The sequence below is a fragment of the Abrus precatorius genome, unplaced genomic scaffold, assembly GCF_003935025.1.
Source record: "Abrus precatorius isolate BTA unplaced genomic scaffold, Abrus_2018 Scaffold4, whole genome shotgun sequence".
NCBI lineage: Eukaryota > Viridiplantae > Streptophyta > Magnoliopsida > Fabales > Fabaceae > Abrus > Abrus precatorius.
Genome location: NW_020874384.1, coordinates 588741 through 610687, shown reverse-complemented (window position 1 = coordinate 610687; position 21947 = coordinate 588741). Strand labels below are relative to the sequence as shown.

The 21947-nt window shown below is 31.2% G+C and overlaps 3 protein-coding genes across 6 annotated transcripts; 2 read left to right on the top strand and 1 right to left on the bottom strand.

The window, feature by feature from the left end:
- The first annotated feature begins 3366 nt into the window (after nt 1-3366).
- Nucleotides 3367-9702, top strand: LOC113864302 (probable serine/threonine-protein kinase abkC). 2 transcript variants are annotated; one of them, XM_027497873.1, is made up of 5 exons: nt 3367-3508; nt 4149-5454; nt 6381-6650; nt 7173-7328; nt 8145-8513. In XM_027497873.1, the coding sequence occupies exons 1-5, from the start codon at nt 3501-3503 to the stop codon at nt 8262-8264; spliced, it is 1860 nt and encodes a 619-aa protein (XP_027353674.1). In that variant the 5' UTR covers nt 3367-3500; the 3' UTR covers nt 8265-8513. The 2 variants fall into 2 exon arrangements, with proteins under 2 accessions (XP_027353674.1, XP_027353675.1); XM_027497874.1 differs by having other exon boundaries at nt 3368-3508; nt 8196-9702.
- Nucleotides 8423-17631, bottom strand: LOC113864301 (ubiquitin carboxyl-terminal hydrolase 14-like). 3 transcript variants are annotated; one of them, XM_027497871.1, is made up of 20 exons: nt 17349-17600; nt 16810-16981; nt 16382-16494; nt 15920-16256; nt 15015-15109; nt 14629-14762; nt 14491-14547; nt 14333-14410; nt 13330-13384; nt 13206-13247; nt 12681-12761; nt 11512-11710; nt 11361-11418; nt 11159-11281; nt 10874-10962; nt 10689-10778; nt 9807-9974; nt 9563-9666; nt 9329-9458; nt 8423-9009 (listed from the first exon to the last, which is right to left on the bottom strand). In XM_027497871.1, exons 1-20 carry the CDS (start codon nt 17457-17459, stop codon nt 8834-8836), a joined length of 2412 nt encoding a protein of 803 aa, XP_027353672.1. In that variant the 5' UTR covers nt 17460-17600; the 3' UTR covers nt 8423-8833. The 3 variants fall into 3 exon arrangements, with proteins under 3 accessions (XP_027353672.1, XP_027353671.1, XP_027353673.1); XM_027497870.1 differs by having other exon boundaries at nt 8447-9009; nt 9563-9690; nt 17349-17631; XM_027497872.1 differs by having other exon boundaries at nt 8447-9009; nt 9563-9690; nt 11159-11254.
- A 543-nt stretch (nt 17632-18174) lies between these two features.
- On the top strand, nt 18175-19371 carry LOC113865101 (F-box/kelch-repeat protein At5g15710-like). The gene has a single exon (XM_027499466.1). The coding sequence runs from the start codon at nt 18175-18177 to the stop codon at nt 19369-19371; it is 1197 nt and encodes a 398-aa protein (XP_027355267.1).
- Nucleotides 19372-21947: the final 2576 nt, after the last annotated feature.

The window sequence follows — 21947 nt, the reverse complement described above, 5'->3', positions numbered from 1 at the left end:
ATAAAGTTTTAGTAATGATTATTGATTATTCAAAAATAAATAATAATGTTTTACAAAGAAATTATTCAATATAAGTGTTGATAACTAATAATAGATAGTGATATATCTATATATATATATACAGAGGTTAGGATTTTTTTATATTAGTACAAGTTTAAAAACTCTTACACTTAATCTATATATATATATATATATATATATATATATAAAATTAAATAATAAATTTTAGTAATAATTTTTTTAATTCTTATATTTTTTAAAAAGTTGAATATTTCACCTTATCAATCAATCACTTTTTTTTTTAACAATCAATAATAAGAAGTGTATTGAAGAGAGTGCTAAAAAATGTTACTTCAAATTGAATAGATTGCACATTAGTCTTAAAAGTTATATTGTTAAATGAAATATATGATTAATTTAATAAAAAAAAAGTATATCAAATGTTAATAATCTAATTAAATGTTATATTCTTAATAATAATATGTGAATTAGATGAATAAATAGCATTAAATTTATCACTGGGGTTCAACATACTCATCTTGACATTCATATTCATCAACGTTGAAATTTCTGCAAATGAAAGAATCAAATAACATCCATTAATGGATTGTTGGTTTTCTATATATCAATATTGGCTGCTAATTCCCTGCCTCTACGAATGAAGAGGCTAATTGTGACGATTTCTTGCACACACAATATATATAAGATAATAGGAAACGAGGCAGTGAATGTAAACAATATATTAGAGGAAAGAACATCACAGAAAAAATGGTGTATGTACTTTTAGGATATTAATTTATAAACGATCTTTCTAACTTGTTGCTTGTTCAAAAATATTAAATATTTTAAATTATTATAAAGGCATGTATTAAATAATAAATATTTTTATTTTTAATACAAATTTCCTATTTTTAAAATTTGAACATGTTGAAAAACTTAATTTAAAATTTACTGTTGAATTTATGATTATTTTTTGTGGTTGGGGAATTTTATCTTATTTTATAATATTTTGTTCATTACATAATACATTTATTTTATTAAGATGTTTAGTGATAATAATATAAGTTTAATTTTGATGTATTTGTAATATAAACATTTTTATACTTCCAAGTTAATTAGAAGATGTGATAGGTGTAATTTTACTATTAATCATTTTAAAAATCAATTTTTTTACTTATATATTAATTTAATTTCTGATCGAATGACAACGCAAAATATTGTTACATTAATACAGTGTATTTTAATTATATTAAATTGATAAATAAATAGAGAAAATATTTTATCGCAAGTGCACAATTAAAATAAATTAATTTATACTTTATAAATCAATACAAGTTACATTAATTAAGAATTTATTCGATTAATTTGTAAATAATATTTCTACTATTACCAAAAAATTATTCACTAACAAAAAAAAAACCATCAATGTTGTCATGGTCTTCAAAACATGAATTGTTAATATAGACCTTAATTATTTATACTAATGCATAATATTGAGATTTAATATATTAACATTTATATCATAATTTTTATATAATACACTATATTATTAAGTATAGGCTCACAATATTTATACTAACAATTTAATTCTTATTAAAAAAATTATACTAATAAAAACTAAACTAACATTATTTATAAACAAAATTTTTGTTGATAGTGTCAAAGGTTTCATAGTTAAGTAAATTTGATATAAATTCTTATGATTTAAATTGATAATTAGAATAAAGAGGGTTGATTTTGATATCATATCACGATTTCAAACACCTGTAAAGGGTGATGTCAACTTGGCAGGTCTACCACCATAAATATACTAATTAACCAACTTTAGCAACTGAGTAGTTTAGATTTGATGTAACCTTGTAAATAACAACCCAAGACTTTTAGTAAAGTGTCTATGGAATTTGACTATCAATCTCATTAGTTGAGAATGACGCTTTGGCATTTTGCATGCAATAATGCAAAATACTTCAATCCAACCCAGCGTTGCTTCGTCTCTAAGGTATACAGTTTTGGATTTTATTAAGTAATTTCTGATTACCTAAAGCCGCGTACGTTTTGTGTGTTTGTGTGTGTGTGTGTGTGTAGGAGAGAGAGAAGCTTCGTTCACTCTTTAACTTTTTTCCATGTTCATAGTGAGTGAGATAATTAAGTTAAGTAAAACTTTACATTTTTGGAAAATCAAAGGAAAATAAAGATGGGTGTTTCTTTCGTGCTCTTGTGCTCAACTTAAATAACCCTTGACTTATTCATCAAATGGTATAGCTATTCAACATTGTTTTAGTAAATTGGGTATTCTTATGGTAATTTCCGTAGTTTATTGCTATCACATGCTAAATCTTGATGTACTAAAAAGTGATCAGCATCACATTCATCATCTTTAAGATTTAAAAGTACGTGCTTGTTTGGAATGATGTGAAAACCCAATTAGGGGGATATTATTTGTTTTGAGAACACCTAATGCTAGGTTTAACTTTGATCATCCTACTCTTCTTGAATCATGATCGAGCTCTAGATGACCAAAGTTTCGATTTTTTACGAGTCTTTGTTTAATAGGTTTACGTAAACATACATTCAAATATTTTGTTAAACGTATCTTTAAAAAAAATTATTTAAAAGAAAAAGGAAGAGATTGTAAAATTATGGTTATTTCAATGAATTTTAAGAGTATGTTTATGATTATTTTTGTCAATAAGGTAATAGCGCTATTTAACAAAGAAAAAAACAAAAGAAACTTATACGTTTTAAAGTTAACCTATAAAAAGTTATTTCAAATAATATTCAGCTTATTGAAAGCTTTTGATATTTTTTATTATTAATCTTTTAAACAATATACACTTATACTCAATTTCAACAAATGCACAACTAAAATAAAAAAAAAGTTTTCACGACTTTTATACTTTAAAAATTGCTAAATCCAATATGACATAAATTAAAAATTAAGTGCACTTTTAAATTCGCTCATTCAAAATTGTTGAGAAATAAAAATATTACAGAATGATAAATGGTAATAACTAGTTTTAAAAGCTCATACAAACTATATAAATCTTCCATGTTAATTCAATCCTTATAATAAAAGTTAAACTGATAAATTATATCAAAATATTTATTAAAACAACTTTAACAAAAATTATGAAACTCATAAGTTATTTTTATAGATTTCTTACAAGCTCTTTCAATTGCACCCGAAATCAAATTAAATTGGTTTCTAAATTCAGCAAACATTTTTTGGTCAATTAAAATTTAGTTTAAAATTTTTTATATTAAGTAAAGGCCCAAATGTACAAAAAGTAGAAGTAGTCCCAATAGGAAAATGAAAGGCCCATAATAGTCCAAAATGAAAAGAATCGCAGCCACCACGAAAGATGCCACCGAGTTCAGAATCTGCGGTGCTCCGACACTGACACATGTCAACGCCTCCACGTGCCGCGTAAGCCTCACCGCCCGAGGACGAGGATGTTGTGTGCAACGTTGGACTTCGCCGTCCCGAAATCCACGTCACCATGTCAAGGTTCTTCATCTTTGCTTTTTTTATATCACCTTTCTCTGAACTCTTAAGTCTGCATATGCTTTCATTCATTGTGTAAAATTCATAATAATCCCACCCCTTCATCTTATTTGGAGCATTCATAAATCATAAATGCATATCAAATACTAATGCTAATAGGCTTATTCTTGTTGTTTGACATTTGCTGTTTTTGTTATTTAAAAAAAAAATAAAAAATTTTGTGGTTCTTCAGTCCTAGTGGTGTTGCCTTAACTTCAAAGTGGATTATGTTTCTCTTTGATACTTGTTTGCATGGACGTAAATAGAAAGGTTCTAGAACAACAGATAAACCCTGCTATAGAAATTTCCCATTCTGAGGAAAGCTAATCTCTTTTTTCTTCTGGAATTTTAGGTTTCTATAGTTTATTTGTTTGACTTGATTTATACAGTTGAGTTTGTCTTTGTGCACACTGATAATAATTAATTATAGTCACATTTATCAATATTCTAATTGGTTGCATTTACCGATGCATCAAAATTAAATTATATCTCTCCATATACATAGATGGATGATGTGGAGAGAGAGAGAGAGAGAGAGAGATTCTGTATCTTAGCTATGTTTCAGTTTAGTATGTGAAGAATATTTATGCAATGTAATGTGCAGGCTTCTTGCTTGTGGAAATGTTAGAAGGCTTACACGTTCTGTTCACAAGAGGGGCTGCTTGGAAGTATTGTATCCAGTGGAGTCCCCTTACTCAAGATTCAAACTTTTCTCATTATGTAGATGTTCACACAAAGGACAAACTCCATCCATGCTACTTAAATCAAAGTTTAACTTTTTTATGAGTAGCAGGTTGAGGAACTTGCATTTCCTCCCTGCAAATAATGCAAAATTTCAGCATGGCCTAGTTGTTTGGAACAGGATGTGTATCCATAAAGGGCCAGCTCTACCGCCAATTGGTCAAATTGCCCGTGCAGTAAGTTTGGCCATGATCAAATCAAATTTTGTTGTTCATGGTGTGATTGCTTTCATAATAAGAGAACTTGCTTGGACACAAGGAAAGGTGGCAGAAGCAGAATCTTTCCCAATAAGGGATTCACTGTATGTGCATTCACAAGATGGACCTGTATATTTAACCTCAGCTCTATTAGCAACCTTTGAGATTTTTATATTGTCTCTCAGGGCTATCTATTTGGTGATTTTGTTCTCTCCTTGCATAGTTATGGCTCCTTTTGTTGACTTTTTTGGCACTCAATTTAGAAAAACATGGATTCATGTTGTCCGCGTTACGCTTGAAAAAGCTGGCCCGGCATTCATTAAATGGGGTCAATGGGCTGCAACTCGACCAGATCTCTTTCCTAGGGATCTCTGTGGTGAACTTGCAGAATTTCACACCAAAGCACCATCACATAAATTTAGTTATACCAGAAAATGTATTGAAAATGCATTTGGTCGCAAATTGTATGAAATATTTGAAAATTTTGAGGAAGAACCAGTAGCTTCAGGTAGCATTGCTCAAGTGCATCGAGCTACAATAAAATACAAATTCCCTGGTCAGCGAATCAAGCCTGTTGTTGTAGCGGTGAAGGTCCGACATCCAGGGGTTTCTGAAGCAATTAGAAGGGATTTCATCATTATCAATCTTGTTGCCAAGATTTCATCTCTATTCCCTAATTTGAAGTGGTTGAGATTAGATGAAAGCATACAGCAATTTGCTGTCTTTATGATGTCTCAAGTTGATCTTTCAAGGGAGGCAGCACATCTTTGTCGCTTTATCTATAATTTCCGGAGATGGAAAGATGTTTCATTCCCAGTGCCTTTGTATCCCCTTGTGCACCCTTCTGTTTTGGTAGAAACCTTTGAACAAGGCGAAAGTGTTTTGCACTATGTTGATCGGCATGACGGATATGAGGATTTCAAAAGTGCTCTAGCTCATATTGGAACACATGCTCTTTTAAAGATGCTTCTGGTAAAATATTATGAATTCTCCTGTGCAATTTATTGTTTTCCTTTCCCTAATAACTTATCAGATTTTGTTGTCTGTTGGTGGTGTTATGTAATTCATGAAAATATAGAATGATAATAAGGTATACTGGTATAGTACCAAACATTTAATCTAGTTGATTTAGATTATGTGTTTGTGTGTTAAATTTGAAAGAGTATTTGTTTTTTAAATGAGTGAAGAGGATTATTACTTCGGAAACAGCTTTGTTTGCAAGTAACCTTACTAGCAAGGTTGTTAAACTTGAGAGTTTAAGTAAACTCATAAGGTGCTCATAAACTTGACTGATAAATTTGGCTCATAAACTCGTAAGAGTATACCTCATACAGAGAAAATGTTAAAAAGCTCATAATAATGAAGCTGAAACATTATATCAAAGTTAATAAAACATATTCAAATAGTAAATCATACAATGTCAAAGAAGTGAGGAAGTGGGGCTCCCTCTTCACGAGTCAGAGGAAGTCTCTGTTTGGCAAAGAGTTGGGCCTGTTCGCAGTCGCACGAGATGTCCAGGTTTCTATTTGTAGATGTTTTCATGTCTCATTGTTCAGATGTATTCGTAGAGGTCGGTGACTCGGTGTTGCAATTTGGTAAATTTTACATTCTATAAAAAGTTATTAAATAGTGTAAGTGTCTAAGTTTAACATCTGATATCAATAGATGTTGGTGAATTCTTTACAGATTTTGCGAGATGAGATTCTTGATCTACGGTTAACTGTTTTGGTGATAGTTTTTTTCTTAAATGCATTGGAGCATCATAGAGATCCTAAATGTTTTTCCCTTTTCCTTATAGTTACAATTTGTATTGCTAATTTGTTATCTGATGAATAGAAGTAGACATTTGAGTAAAATTATCAATTTCCTTTACTTGGATATGTCTTCTCTTCTTACAGGTGGATAATTTTCTCCATGCAGACATGCATCCTGGAAATATTCTTGTCCGTGTAGCGAACAGGAAATCATCACCCATATGGCTCTTGAAGTCAAGGCCTCATGTCATTTTCCTTGATGTAGGTATGACTACTGAACTTTCCAAGAGGGAACGAGAAGGTTTACTAGAATTCTTAAAGGCTGTTGCACTTCAAGATGGCTGCACTGCTGCAGAGTGCACACTTAGATTATCGAAACAACAGAATTGCCCAGACCCAAAATCTTTTATTGAGGTAAGAAACACTGTTTTATGCTTTTTCATATACGATTTTTGTTAGCATCCTGCTAACTTGTTAACACATTAATATTGCTTTGCATTCACATTTGTGACAAATTTTATCCTTCACTTGCCATACTATATCTGAAAAACAGTCATTCATTTGACCTCTGATACCCGTTGTGGGTTGAAGGTCTATAGTTGATAGATACTTTGAAGTTTTGCACATTTGGGGTTTACAAAGTTCTGATAAGTAATTAAGTTCAAGTGTCCTTGCTACCTTGGTCAAACCTGTTTTTTTTGTGGGGATTGCATACCACTTTTGACTTAAAAAGTGCATGTTAATTTGATACTCCTAATCTGTGTCCTCAGTTGCGACTCTAAACATTTGTATCCATATTGTATTATGTATGTTGTTGTTAATAGTTTTTCCATCTGAATCTATAACTGCTGTACTGTTGGCTAATGATTTGAAGTTGTTATTTCAGCATCAACCTGCACTTCTCTTTTCTTAATAAAATCTTTTAGCTTTTAACAGGAAGTGGACAAATCATTTAAATTTTGGAGGTCCCCAGAAGGTGAATCTGTCCACACAGCTGACCGTATGCAACAACTGCTTGAGCATGTTAGACGCTCTAAAGTCAATATCGATGGCAATGTTTGTGCTGTGATAGTGACCATGCTGGTTCTGGAGGTAAGCTCTGTCTCTGAATAACACTTTCTACAAAGTATTCTTGAAACCTGTGTGAATGAAATGAATGTTGACAACATGAGTAATTTAGCATTTGTGCATTGCTATTAGTATACTGTTGGAAATTCATCTCACTTTTTTAATACCTTTGTGATCCATCAGGATATACTTTTCAAATTTTAATAACAGTATTTAAAAATCTAAAAAGTATGTGGAATGTTTGTTTAGAAATGCACTTTTTATTACCGCCTGAGGGGTAAACCATACTGTGCCTTATGTCCATCTTTGCAGTTTTCTGATTAAGAAAGTTAGTCTGTTGATTGTCCCTAAACTATGATGATTAAGCTTACTTTTCTTATAATAATTTTTGTATAAAATCAAAACTACCGTAAAAACTTAAATCACCAATCAATTATGCTCTTATGCCTGAGAACAAAGGCAGTAATTGGTTTTCAATTTTGGGATGTATACAACAATAGCGAGACAATATCCTATGGGTAGGTTTAACTACTTGAAATCAATTGATGCCATTGGATTTGAACTCTGTTAGAAACTAACATTCATTAAATAAACTTATAGAAAGGCATTTTTTTAAAAATTATTTTTCTTTAAATTTTCTCTTGTCTTGCTCTACTACAATTAGTGTATTTAGAAACATGTTGAAAAAACTTAAATTAAAGGGCTAGGCATGAAGTAGTTATTATTTTTCGGATATTTAAGTATTATTTTGAAGGTTTAGAGCTCCAAACTAATACTGTGATATGTCTTGGTAAAACGTGAATTTATTTTTCTATGCATTTGTTCCTGTCTCCTCTTTAGGGTTGGCAGCGAAGACTTGATCCAGAATATGATGTGTTGAATGCTTTGCAGACACTGCTATTTAAAGCTGACTGGACAGAAACTCTGTCTTATGCCATTGATGGATTGGTGGCCCCGTAAAAGGTGGCCATTTTGTTTGCACAAAATTTTGAGAATGGTGGTGCAGAAGTATGGATGGTAAATTTCTTAGCTGCAACAGTTAATGCACAAATTTTCAATGCCTTTTTCTCTTCTATTCCTATTGAGTTTCGAAAATCACGCTGCGAGCACGGCATTCTAAAAACTGATAACATTCACCAAAACTGATTGATCATATGACAATTGGGCGCGACCAATACGCTTGCTATTGTTTGAAACTGCATAACATTCACCAAAACTGATCGCTCGTTGCTGTACTGTTTGAATTCCTAAAACTGATCATTCGTTACTCTATTGTTATCTGAATTCCTAAGAACATGCAACCAATTTCTAGAAGATGAATGATAAATAACGTTCCAAAACGCTTCATTAATGCTGACAAGCAAGAAAAGAAGATCCAGCCAATTATAGGATTGTTCACCATGCTAATAAGACAAGGGTAGCAATTATCACGTCAGCAGAAGTAGGTGGCTTGTTAGTGCCATTCTAAAACGTCCTGCGCCTCTTCATGATTGAAATGTTCACCTTGTTCAACGCCTGACACACTATATTTAATCAAGCCTCTCGAAGAAATAAAGATAGCCCATTTCCTTCGGAGGATTAATGGAAGCCCCAACCTTGTTGTCGTTGAAAATAACCCATCTACCATCTTTTAAAACGTGAGCAACATAGTGACCACACTGCGTAGAGCTTCCACTGTGGCTTACAATACCAAGAAGGCGATATCCTGGAATGCCAAAGAAAATAAGATTGTTACATTGTTAACAAACAATAAGATGCAACAATTTTCACAGCCCACAACCCAACCCAACCCAACAAGAATTGGAATAAGCCCTAGGAAGAAAATGTAATCACTTAGCAGCAAAATGGAAAAATGCGACACGAAATTTTCAGGTGTGGTGAAAGGGGAAGTAAAATTAAACGATCACGATTCACAACAATACAACCTTTTCCGTTTTTTTTTTTTTTTTTTTTTTTTTCCAATTCAGAGTAAGTATCAATAAAACCAACAGCAAGGTACGTCAGAGAAAGTATAAGCAACTTACTCCCGCCACCATCAGGTAGGTCAACATCACTGGGAGGGGAAGCAGCGTTTGACGTGGCACCATCCATACTGGAGACTGATGCATCAAGATTGTTAAATATCCAATCTGTTGCTTTCTCAATGTCACCACCCTACATAACGGTGACTTCCGTCAATAAAGTCAAACATTCCGCCACAATTTATCAAATACCTAAATCCTACAGTTACAAGGGAGGGGAAAATATAACAAAATTACCGATGCCTTCAGTGCCTTTCTAGCAATTTCTTCTTCAAATCCAAACGACATTAGGGTGTCAACTTTCGATTGTTCAACAATAGTTGAAGTTTCAGAGCCATTGCCTTTGGAAATAGGAATGTCAATATCTATGTAAAAGTTAAAAAATAAAAAAATAAAAAACCAGCACCAGTCCTGCATTATAAGGAAACTTGCAAACAAGTTTGTTTTACACGGTGAAAAAAAAGAAAAACAAATCATATACCTGGATCATCCATGTGAGATAGTAACCAATTCATTGCCTCTTCCACTCCAACATTTGATGTATTTATGGCAGCTTTCTGACAATGCAGATGATTAAAGCCCATGGAAACCAGCTGTGAGACAATTTCTTCATTGGGCAAAATTTTGTTTGAATCCTCCTCATCAGATACTGCAACCCGCATAATTTTCAGATTTAGTCCCGTTAAAATAGTTATTGATTGTCATTATTTAACTGAGAAAGACAACTTTATATAACTACGTTGAAAAATCAATATTACAATAATAACAAGCCTTATACCACTATGTGTGGTTGGCTACCAAGTTGAAAAACCAGTAAGAAGCAAAATTTGCGAGTTAAAAAGGGTAGTGTAATCAGATTCATCACATGTATTCATTCAAGAATAAAATTGCTGCTTGAGACAATGTGACGGACCAACTATATTTATTAATGTAAGAAATGAACAAGATCAGTTGAAAACAGATTAGAAAAGAGTAATAAAAAGCCAATTTAGAGGACTGAAAGCACATATATAAAATCATCAGCAATGGGAAATGATACTTATCACTATGAGCATCAAATTCCATCAATGATATAGCAGTGGGAGTGTGGGACCTTACAACAACAATGAAGATAAGTTCTTATCCCACTAGGGAAGGTTTGACTATATGAATTACATGACACTATTAAATTTGGTCAAATAATATATTATTTATCACTAGATATAGCAGTGGGACCTTAAACATATAAAACAGTGACATGTGGGCACCATAACACAGAATTTAGTTTTGACACAAAACATCTGATTTCGATGAAATAAATTATCTCTTTTCTCTACTTGAAACTACATAGGATATCAGTGCAACAGAAAATTTTTTCACGTACCCCCATCTGGTAACAGCTCTTCTCCAGACTGGTGACCTTTGCTGCGCATATGACTGATGTCTATGATATCAGGAACATCAATATACACATCTGAAAGAAGAAAAATGCTTAACAAAATATATAAATCAGAAAATTCTTTAAAAAATAGTACTTTTATTGTAAATAGGCATATTAAGACAACATACCAAGCTTGTTGGGTACCCATCCTGTCTCCATAACAAATCTCCGCATATGTAACACCAGATAATCAGGAAACGAGATCAGACCTGCAGTCCTATGGAGTAAATGTTTCAGCATCAAGAAGATTATCAAATGCTCCAACAATAAGGGGATTAATAACTATATTAGCCTGGAAAAATAATGCCTAATAGTAAACAACTCATTTCCATGATATAGCCTATGTAATTTCTATCTGGTACAGCAAGCACGGCAACGTAATTAAATATATTTACAAGCTTAAGAAAACTTACTTCTGTGCAGTTGTCTTTGCCTTCAAAGCAGTACTGTAAAAGTCATGTATCTCCTCTGGACCTGAGAAGTTTGTAAGGCAAGCTTCTAAAGGCACCCTAGGACGCACAATCTCATCACCATTTCTATCAGAATAAATATGCTCAGTAGTCCCCAAAGAAACATACGAATGAAATAATAAGATTTCTGAGTACCTTAACTTACATTTCTTTTCCTTCTGCAAGTTTCTCTGCTTTCAGTTTGTGAAAGGATTCTAATTCTTCTGAGATTTCTCAAACAAAACAAGTATTAGATTTGTGATACTGAATACATCTCAATTCTCACTTAAGAAAAAGCTACTGACATAAATATTCACCTTGGTTAGTTGCTTCATTTAATGGGATATTGAGAGAAAGAATGTAGTCATGCCTTCTATTATATGTAACTTTTCCAGATGAACACAAAATTCTATCTTCAATACCAAACTTGAAACTCCTCGATGGATCCAGTTCAGTTTTCCCAGCGTGAGCTCGTTCAACTTGCTCAAGAAAATGCAGGAAAAACTCTAAAGCATCCTGACATCAAGTTGAAATCAAGCAGTCAAAAGGTAGCAAAGTAACCTGACATTAGGCAGAACAATATACTACATATCAAAGAAAGAATGGCAGAAAATTTTGAAGAATCAGAACAACTTATGTTTATACATTTTCTGTTCTAGACTTCTTTAAAGCCAAAATAAACACATAAGATGGCCAAAATTTATTAAGAAACCATAAGTAAAACTAAGTTGTTTTAAACTGCTATGACATTGAAGATAATATCGTTCATTGAACTGTAAGCTCTGTTGCTAAACCATAAGTCCATTTTAAAAACACAACTTTTAGATAATATATATAATATTAAAAAAAGATCATAGGCATTCAATAAAATTTCAAGTGATGAAAATTAAAGAGCATTATGACTGCAACTATAATTTAAAACGCAAATATTCATCCATCTTACTAGAAAATTAAGGTATTAGATAAAATGGAGAATAAATTGAAAAAAAGACATGAAAATAAAATTGTAGCAAAATTCGATGCTTGATTTTAAAAACATAATTTGTTAATAGTCGTCAACATCAATCCTTAATATTAATTTTAAACAATTATAAATCAAAATTTTTTATATTTGATTATATTTTTATATATTTTAAACAATGAATACTTTTTTCCCCATAAAAATTTATCACTTTTAGTTGTTTAAGTTTACCCTTGAGTGTTGATGTTAACAAAACCCATTAATTATTCAAGTGCTGAACCAAACTTTCAAATCCATATTTTTTCAGAGGTGTGTTGCTTATGAAAGGCGGGAAATGCATATCTTAACCATTATACTTGAAGATAAGGTTACAATAAAATGATTTCTTAAAGGCAAATAATCTTAAGTTTGCGTTCCAACTGAAATTTGGAAATAATTTTCGACATGTGAAACAGAAAAATATTCAATGCTTGCTTCTTATCTCATTATGCATGCTCGGGAATGAAAAATAGTTGTCAAACATACCTGTTGTCGCGTAGAGGAAAATTCAGGATGGCTGGCAGCAATTACAGATTTGAACATACGTGGGCGTATCCCTTCTTGTTTCTAATGTTTGAAGAAAGTCGATGTGAATAAGAAACAACACACAAAAGAGGATGAGAAAACATTAAATAACGTAAATCTTCTTTTAATTCCAACTGAGACTTCAACCGAATGCAATAACAACACATTCAACCCCATCCTAATTGAAGTCCATCCCCTGTAAATATTTTGTTCCACCCCAAAAGCATATAAACTTAAAGGGAAAAATTTGAGACATAGAGAGAGAAAAAAGAAAAACAAGAACTTTATGTTTGATTTCTCTTTTAAAGAGAATTTTTTTTTTTTTCTAAATATAGTATAAATTTATACTACATTTAGAAAAAAAATAAAAAACTCTTTTTAAAAGAGAAATCAAACATACCCTATTTGTGAAAATTCAGTAAGCATTAAGGTAAACATAGACTAAGAAATTTAAATTTTAAATCACAGGAGAGCCAGAAAGCTTACAGCAGTTGTAGTTGAAGTAGCAACATCTTCTTTTTCATCGATCTGGATGCCAAAGGTAACATATAAATTAGCTAAGACTCTAAACAAATTTTCAAATGAAGTTTACCAAGCTCTTGGGACATACCTCAAATGCCGGAACAGAATATTTACCAGAAAGTAAACCATGAGCCAATTTTGTCCTGTCAATAAATGAAACTATAATTGAACTTCTCCTTTAAATTATAATTAATTAAAAAGGGTCTATACTCTCTAGCTTGAAGTACCTCCTTTCATAAAAAAATATTTTATGGAGGAAACAGAATGTTCTCCTAGAACTTACAAGTCCGGTTATACATATGGATTATCTACACAAGTAACCTATTATCAAATCCATCTTTACCATGGAAAAAAAGAAACTAAATTAAAATAAAACAAACATCCATATACACTGACACAAATGCTATTAAAACAATATATGAGACAACCAATCTGATTTCTGTAGAGTCTGAATATCTCTTGAGTGCATCTATGGTTTTATTATATATTGTGAATTGTAACAACAATTTATCAAATTTTCAAAACATAGCACGACATATCCTGTATCAAAAGATAAAATCAACAAGAAAAATAATGTAGCCACATATAAGAGATATACAGATTCTTGACACAATGGGTGGCTAAAATTTTGTGTAAAATAATGGGTGAAAATCTTTCAATATCTAGCTGTGCTAAATTATCATACTGAATTGATTAATTAATTCCTAAAAAAGAATACTGTGACTGTTTTCACAAGCTTTGCAGGGTTGCAGAGTTTTGAGAAGTAAATTATAATTTTAATCAATCGTATCACAAAAAGTTTCATGTCATCATGTAAGTTTAAAAGTTGACTGAACAATATTTTTCATCTTTTGACTTCTCATTCTCCTCCATATTTTTTTTTTCTTTTGATTGTTGGAGCCAATTATCAATGATACAATAAAACATGCATGAAGGACCAATACACTTGTATTCAAATGAACTAAACATGACTATCGAGTAAGAAAGACTAACATTACATGATTGGTTTGTTTAATTTATACACACAAAAGGCTTTCTAGCCAAAAAGCTTTTTTAAACACAAAAATAAGTTAAGCCACACATGCACTTACAACTGCATATTTAGGTCTACAGTTGGATCGGCAGGAGACACCTCAAATGCCTTCTTTAGACTTTGGTTCAAGTAGTACCTAAGAATGAAATAAAAGCAATTGAAGTAAATGCAAACAGTGTTCATAAAGCTGTAAGAAAATAAAAGACATGAACTGACCGTGATATGAAGGATCTTGTTGAAAACACAACTTGCATAGTTGCAGCCATATAACAACTGAAAGAACAAAATGAAGAAATATAGAAGTGTCAACCCAGTGTTGAATAATCAGCAGTAAGCAGTGGGGACCAATTCTACCTGTTTCCAATATTGACCAATCCTGTATATCCAGGTCCAAAAATTGGATCTACTTCTTGTCCACTTTCTTGGATCCGATTCCAATCAAAATTTGTATTTTGATCAAGTTCTCTTTCAGCAGTTGTCATTTCAGTCTAAATATAAAAAAGTGGGCTATTTTAAAAATGAAGACAAGAATGGAAGATAAAACAATCATGGTGGGGAGAAAAGAGAGAGTTTTCAAATTCTTTCATTTTAAATGTTGTTTGAAATCCGTTCATTTCACTTGAAAAAAATCCCCTACAATGTAGTTTTGATTGTGTGTGTCTGTGATATAGGTGCAGTGTCTGAAAATTCATGAGTGATAAGTACCATTGGAGAAATATTATTTAAGATAAATAATTAACCTTTTGTAGTGATGAAAAGTCAATGCCAAAAAATGCCAGATGCTGGGCTAATTGTGGATCCAAGACACTTTCATCCTCTGGATACGAGAAAACATCTGAGCTGCCACAATGAATTCCATAATTAGCACACAGCACAGAAAATGAAAAATCCATCATCTATTCCATAGAGCATAATTATATTACATAGTTAAAATAATTTGTTCAGGCTAAAAACAAAACTATTTAGTCTGAAACAGAACATCACAGCGTGACAAATGTACTTAAATAATGAAACCTTTAAAGCTTGTTTGATAAAATAATAATAAATTTGTAATTTATCTCTTCGAAGATTATATCATGCAAAAGTGGCAGCTGGCATCTAACCTCCAAAGGACACACTTCTATCTTTACATAAATCTCACCAGATAAAAATCACCTAGAGTCTGGGATGGATCAAACAGATAAACAAGTAAAAAAAAAGATTGTTCTTTAAAATGGTTTTAAAAAAATTTACACAATGCATGGTGAATCCAAGCTTAAACCTATTAAAAAACAGTTTCACTTCATCTTATCCCCGTCCCTTCCCCCTGAATAATGTGAGAGAAACTCCCTATATTTACATTTCATTCAGAAATACCCTTCCTCAGCATTGAGATATTAAATTGATAATTAAATTTTTATTTAATTAGTACTTGAAGAGTAGAAAAAATACAGTTTCCCAAAAGCTGCATAATCAACCAATCAGACCATTATAAAAATAACAGTTAAAAAAAGAACAAAACACTCGTAAATTGTAGCCCAGAAATAATCAGATAGACATAATAGTTTCCTCCCATAATTACAGACTGCACACAATACAAGTAAACTGTCGGTATTAATAGGAACATATAAAACTCAAAACACAATAATCAGCAAGAAGGCATCACCTGCTGCTTCCAGATCTGCAGCGATAGTCCCAAGCTTTACAGCAAGGGGGTAGCTTGTTTTCTGGTAATGCTCAATAGCATGGTTGTTTCCACCACTTCCATCCCAGTTTTTCCTCCCACAAAGAATCATTCCATCAGTCAAATTTAGCCAAAGATTGTCAGTCTTCTCACATTTAGCACATTTCCACCCTCTGGGTGGAATAACAACACCATTGTCAATCTGTTGTAAAGTCATCGCATAGGCACTAACTTGTTTCTTATCAGCAGTCCAAGCTGCAAGTTGCTCCTTTCGTTCGGCACCCTCAGATAACAAGATTGTATCAACTGCCAACCTCACCTAAAATATTTTTAACAAATGAGACAACTAAACTAAATTCCTATTACCCTATATAGCACAAACTTCTCTTCAATTAATAAAAGGGGTAAATAAACAGAGAAAATTAAAAAGAGGGGAACAAATACCTTCTCTGGCAATTCCACAGAGGGGAATGGAAGGGACACATACTCAGGTAATATGACTATACTATGATTTTCCTCATATTCAGGCTCATTGTTATCAAAACCACCATCAACACCTACAATTTAATTAGAAGGATAAAATTATGTTATCCAAAAACAGCACAGCTGGTTGTCAAAAACTCCAATAATCAGAGAGAATAACGATCTAGCATTCACAAAACTACCAAAGTGATGGCCCCACAACCCAATACCTAGAATATTAGAGCTATATACTCAGTGTGGCAAAAAAGAAATATAAGTGAAAAACACAAAAGTTTAACAACTGAACAAAGATTGAAATTGAACACAGGATAATCACAAAGCACATCTTAATGTTTTATCATATGAACTGCATGATCATAATATATAGCGAAGAATGAATATTCACACACCTATAGCCAAGATAGTGGGCTTCTTTAATGGTCTGTCTTCTGAAATTAACTTCTTTGTCTGCTTTATATGCAAATAGACAGGATTTCCTGTCTTCTTATAATTCCAATCAACAAAATCCTTCCCAAAAGCAAGGAAAGTGTACAAGTCGATGAACAAACCACCTTCTGATCTCTGAAATTTGTAAGAAAAAAAATATCAGCACCAAACAAGCATCAATTTCACGCATTGTGACGCTCTAAACATGTAGCGAGCTAACAACATCGATTTCCAATCACAAGAATTGACAACCATTAACATTGATATCTTCAAACCACAATGCTGAAAAATCACAAAACCATTGCAGCCAAGGAATAATCATTACAAATCCTAATGCTTAAAATCTTAAGGAAAAAAAAAAAAAAAACAGTTAATCGAAGAAACAGCGCAGTCATCACCTCAGAATTCAGATAACATAAACAAAATTAGAAAATGAAAAAGAAGTTAGTTCAAACTAAAATTCATAATGTTCAGAACTTGGACGAAAGAAGAAAAAGATAACCGGAGTATCGAAAGAAACGCAGCATTCGTGCTTGAAGATGCGATTGGTAGGTTGTGGAATCCGAACTCGAGAGAGATTGGAACGGAACAAATCCAAGGATTCGATTGCCATGTTCAGAGAAACAGCGAAAACCCTTCACGGAGCAAAACACACTCACTCACTGGGCGCTTCAATTATCCTGCTCCAATGCAATGCAAAAAAAATGAGATTTCAAAACTGGACCGTCTTTGAACCGTGGTTTGACGTTGACCGGATTAACGGTTCCTTGTAGCTACTGAACTCTTCTGGAGATTAACACTACTTAGCCGGATTAATGAAATGATATTTTATATGCATAAAAATTCAATTAATATATTTGATATTATTTTCATAGTTATATTCAATTTTAAGTAAATTAAACATTTATAAATTTGCAATCTTGTAGCCTATAATTACCTGTATATATTTTAAAATTTTATTATATATTAAAATAAAGTTCATTGATTAAATATTTTTAAAAATTATCTGATATATTAAATATTATTATTTAATATAATAAAATATTTATTATTAAAAAATGAATATATCTTTTTAATTTGTTTTTATTTTTAAATTAAGCATAACAGTTCAAATTTTACTTCAGTTCAAATCTCAACTGAAAGATAACGATGCTAAATCGTAAGGGTAATCTACGCGTAATTTTCAATCTCTTAATTCTTAAAGATAATGATACTAAAGATCACATTATTCCTATTTAAATTCTTTCTTCTCTCTTTATTTTTCACGTTTTTGATCACAGTACATCACTTACCGTATATAACTTCTGTCGTCTCTTCTCATCGTGCCTATGGCTGGAAATCGTTCTCTCATGTTCCAACAGCGGAAGAAAACTACGCAGTTTGATGATCTACCCAGAGACTTAAAGATTGAAATATTCTGTAAACTCCCATATAAGTATTTGATGCGGTGCAAGTGCGTCTCAAAAGAGTGGTTCTTTCTGATATCTAGGCCTAATCCTTGTTTTCTTGGCTGGTGGACTTTTATGTACTCTTCATTCAACGGTAAAAGGCTTAAATCAGCATGCAAGGATTCAGACTCAGTGTTCAAATCTCATCGATTCTCCTTCAATTTTCTCCCTTGCTATCGACGCAGTAAGAAGAAAAATATGCATGTTGTTCATGCTTTGAAAGACCTGTTCTTATGCTTTGCAACGCATGCAGTCGGACTTGTTGAATATTACATTTGCAACCCATTAACTCAAGAGTGGAGGGCTCTTCCTCCAACCAAACATGGTAACAATTTTTGTGCTCATCTTATGTGTGATTCTCATGATGGAAGCAAAAAATTCAAGGTGCTGCAAGTACTAAGAGAAATATCAAGTCATGATATTCTCGTGTTACAAATATTTTCTTCAGGGAAATGGGTACAACATAATATAAAGTTGAAAACACACTTTCGTACTCATTTAATAATAAAACTTATAGTTTGTAATGGGACACTTTATGCAATAACGCGTAGTTTGCATACTGGGATTTTGGCAGTGGATTTAAATTCATCATCAGGTTATCACAATCATGTAATTAAGCTCCCGAAAGTTCGATCTTTTCAACAACATAAAATAGGACCTTCACTGAGAGTACGCCAAGGGCGTCTATGTGCGGTTCGCGTGGCAATTCGTACTGTTCCTGTTTTGTATATTTGGGAACTAAAGAAGAATCACAGTGTTGAGGTTGAGGGAGATGAATGGAATTTGTTGCATTGTGTTTCGTTAGCGAGAATGAAAACAACTATAAATAGGGAATGGTTCTATAATATTGTCCAACGAAGATTGCCACTTGTTGACGGAGAGTATAACCTCTTTAAGATTCTCGATTTTCATCCTATTGACGAGAATGTTGTCTATTTGAGATTACATGGTCGTGTGGCTTCATATGACATGGTGAGCAAAGTATTGAGGTTTCATCCCGAATTTAATTTTAGCGATCAAAAGCGTTTGTTCCCGGTTGTGCTTCCATGGTTGGCAACACCACTTCATGAATGGTAGTCAATTTAATCTGAAGGTTTTATTGTTGAGTTAGATTGAAGTAATATTGATTATTGATATTAGTTAAATTTCTAGAAATTAGGGTTCAGGTTCCTAGACATGGGGAATGTCGGAATGATTTTGTTTTTGTTGTTAAGTTAAACTTCCTTTAGCATATTGGTTAGATTTTTGTTGATTAGTGTTGTTAATTAATGTGCTTTTTCAAAACTTCATTGTTATTATTGTTTTGATTATTTCTTTGATCAATTTTTTTTTCATCTTTTAGTACGAGAATTATGAAGTTACAGTTTCTATCAAGCTAGTTTTGCAAGAAAAGTCTCAAATAATGAATGATTTAATTGAGTCTCGAGTCTTAAGATATTGTTGATCTTTTATTGATTTTAATTTAAAAAATTATTTAAATACTAATAGATAATATCATTAACTCAATAAAAAAACATGACATAAACAATCACATGTCTAAATAATAAAAGTGTATATTTATAATAATAAAAATAAATAACTCCTTTAACAGACTAACAATACAAGTTATTAATTAAATCTCTTAAAATTTAACATTTGAATTTATTTAATGGAAGACATTTGTATTAAAAATCCTCAATTATACTTATATGGTTAAGAACTTGATTAAACACTGTTTTGATTGGAGTAAGTTGGACCTCCAACATCCAACACTAGTTCCGATGGTGACGGTGACACGGTTATGAGATGACCCAATCTAAGGTCTAGTGTGCCTAAGTGGTGTTGGACTTCCAATTTCTCATACTAGTTTTTATGGTGATAATAATTAATTGCAGCCAATTATGTTGTTTCTAGATTAAATTGATATTAATTTTTTTCTCATAATAATCAAATGTTCTTCATGCATTATTGCGTAGTACTTGAACCCACATGTAACCTATGAAATTCCTAAAAAGAAGGAACATATTTAAAATTAGTAAATAAAAGTTAAGTATACATTGGCCAAAAATGAATACACTGAGTATTCAACTATGTCGAAATTAAAGATCTCAAAAAATAATGCAATAACTTGACATTAGTACTAAGTTAATACAAATGCATAAATTTTGTTTAATAAATTGAACAAAAGCATAGATGTGATAGTTAATTCTAATTAGAGAAACGTGGTATCTAAATTAAACATGCATAATTATAAGTTAGAAAATTAAAATATATAATGAAATTATTAATTATACTCTTAAATCAAGGATTGATAAGGAGGAATATATATATATATATATATAAAACTATTTATCTAAAGATTTCATACGAATTTAAGTTGAAGTTTATATAAAATCTTCATTTTGATTTAGTTAGTAATTTTAAAAAAATAAATAATCAATGATTTGGAGTACATATCAAATAGTTCTAACAATTAAAAAAATATTCATATATATATATATATATATATATATGAGATTATTTTATATTACATTTATCCTAATCAAAGATTTGAATAAAAGGAATGTGAAAAAGGAAATAATAAAGAGAAATTACCCATTTAAAAATTTTAGATAAAATTGAGCTAAAATTAAGTCAAAAATTTTCTCTTTAATTCAGTTTTGATGGTTTTAAAAACTGTCCATATAAATAGTTTGGTGAGTTAATGTGATAAAATAAACATATTTTATTAGCTATCCTATCCATAAAAAAGAATTGAGTATTATAAAAAATTAAAATAGTGAAAGTTGAATTTGTACCTAAATAAGAACATATAAGGTAAGAATATACTCCAATTTGAGTGAGAAAAAAAAAGTTTTCACACTAATTATGATAAAATATTCATAATTATACTGTTCACAAATACATAGATATTGAGTTATATCAATAAAAGTTAAGAAATTAAGTAAACTATAAACCTTAAACAGTACATTAGGATTGGACGAATACAAAAGCATACTTGTTAAATCCAACAAATGCAAAGGGATGACATACGTAATTTTGCATGTCAGAAAATTAAAATTTAGAATAAAATTATTATACTCCTAATCAAGAATTTGATTGTGAGGAATATAAGAAATAAAAAAACAAAGATAAATTACTTTTTGAATATTTCATTTGGATTTCAGTCAAAATTATGTCCGAAATATTTTTTTATTTGATTGGTAACTTAAAGAAAGTAATTGATTGATAATTTTGGAAACCTATCTATGCAATATTTGTTGATACAATTCGAAAATTTATTCACATAAGATTATATTGATTAATATATAAAATTATTGTGTATAAAAAAATTTATAAATTTTTGTTGAATTAGATCTTATACATGAAAAAATATGAATGGATGTATCCCACTTTTGATTATTGAAGGTAAAAAAAAACCATTAAAATATGATGACGAGAGAAAATACATTTTAGTCTAGAACACTAACAAAACTTTCTAATAAAGAGAGTAATTTGTCAAAAGAACAATAAATATGTTTTTTTTATACATAAATCAAATCGAAAATAAATTATACTCTAACTTTTATCCGAATAAAGCTTTTATCAGCCGTTCAATCACCAAAACAGTAATCATGAACGCCTAGAATTTCAATTTCAAATAATTTTAGACATCACGCAACAGATGCCAAAAA

What these genes read in the sequence shown, in the direction of transcription:
- LOC113864302 (XM_027497873.1), top strand. An exon ending in CTCTTTTAAAGATGCTTCTG is followed by an intron (nt 5,455 to 6,380) that starts GTAAAATATTAT and finishes CTCTTCTTACAG; the next exon opens with GTGGATAATTTTCTCCATGC. An exon ending in ACCCAAAATCTTTTATTGAG is followed by an intron (nt 6,651 to 7,172) that starts GTAAGAAACACT and finishes AGCTTTTAACAG; the next exon opens with GAAGTGGACAAATCATTTAA.
- LOC113865101 (XM_027499466.1), top strand. Translation starts at nt 18,175, where the DNA reads ATGGCTGGAAATCGTTCTCTCATGTTCCAACAGCGGAAGAAAACTACG.
- LOC113864301 (XM_027497870.1), bottom strand. Translation starts at nt 17,459, where the DNA reads ATGGCAATCGAATCCTTGGATTTGTTCCGTTCCAATCTCTCTCGAGTT. An exon ending in GCGTTTCTTTCGATACTCCG is followed by an intron (nt 16,982 to 17,348) that starts GTTATCTTTTTC and finishes TACAAATTTCAG; the next exon opens with AGATCAGAAGGTGGTTTGTT. An exon ending in CTTGCAGAAGGAAAAGAAAT is followed by an intron (nt 11,282 to 11,360) that starts GTAAGTTAAGGT and finishes TTATTCTGATAG; the next exon opens with AAATGGTGATGAGATTGTGC.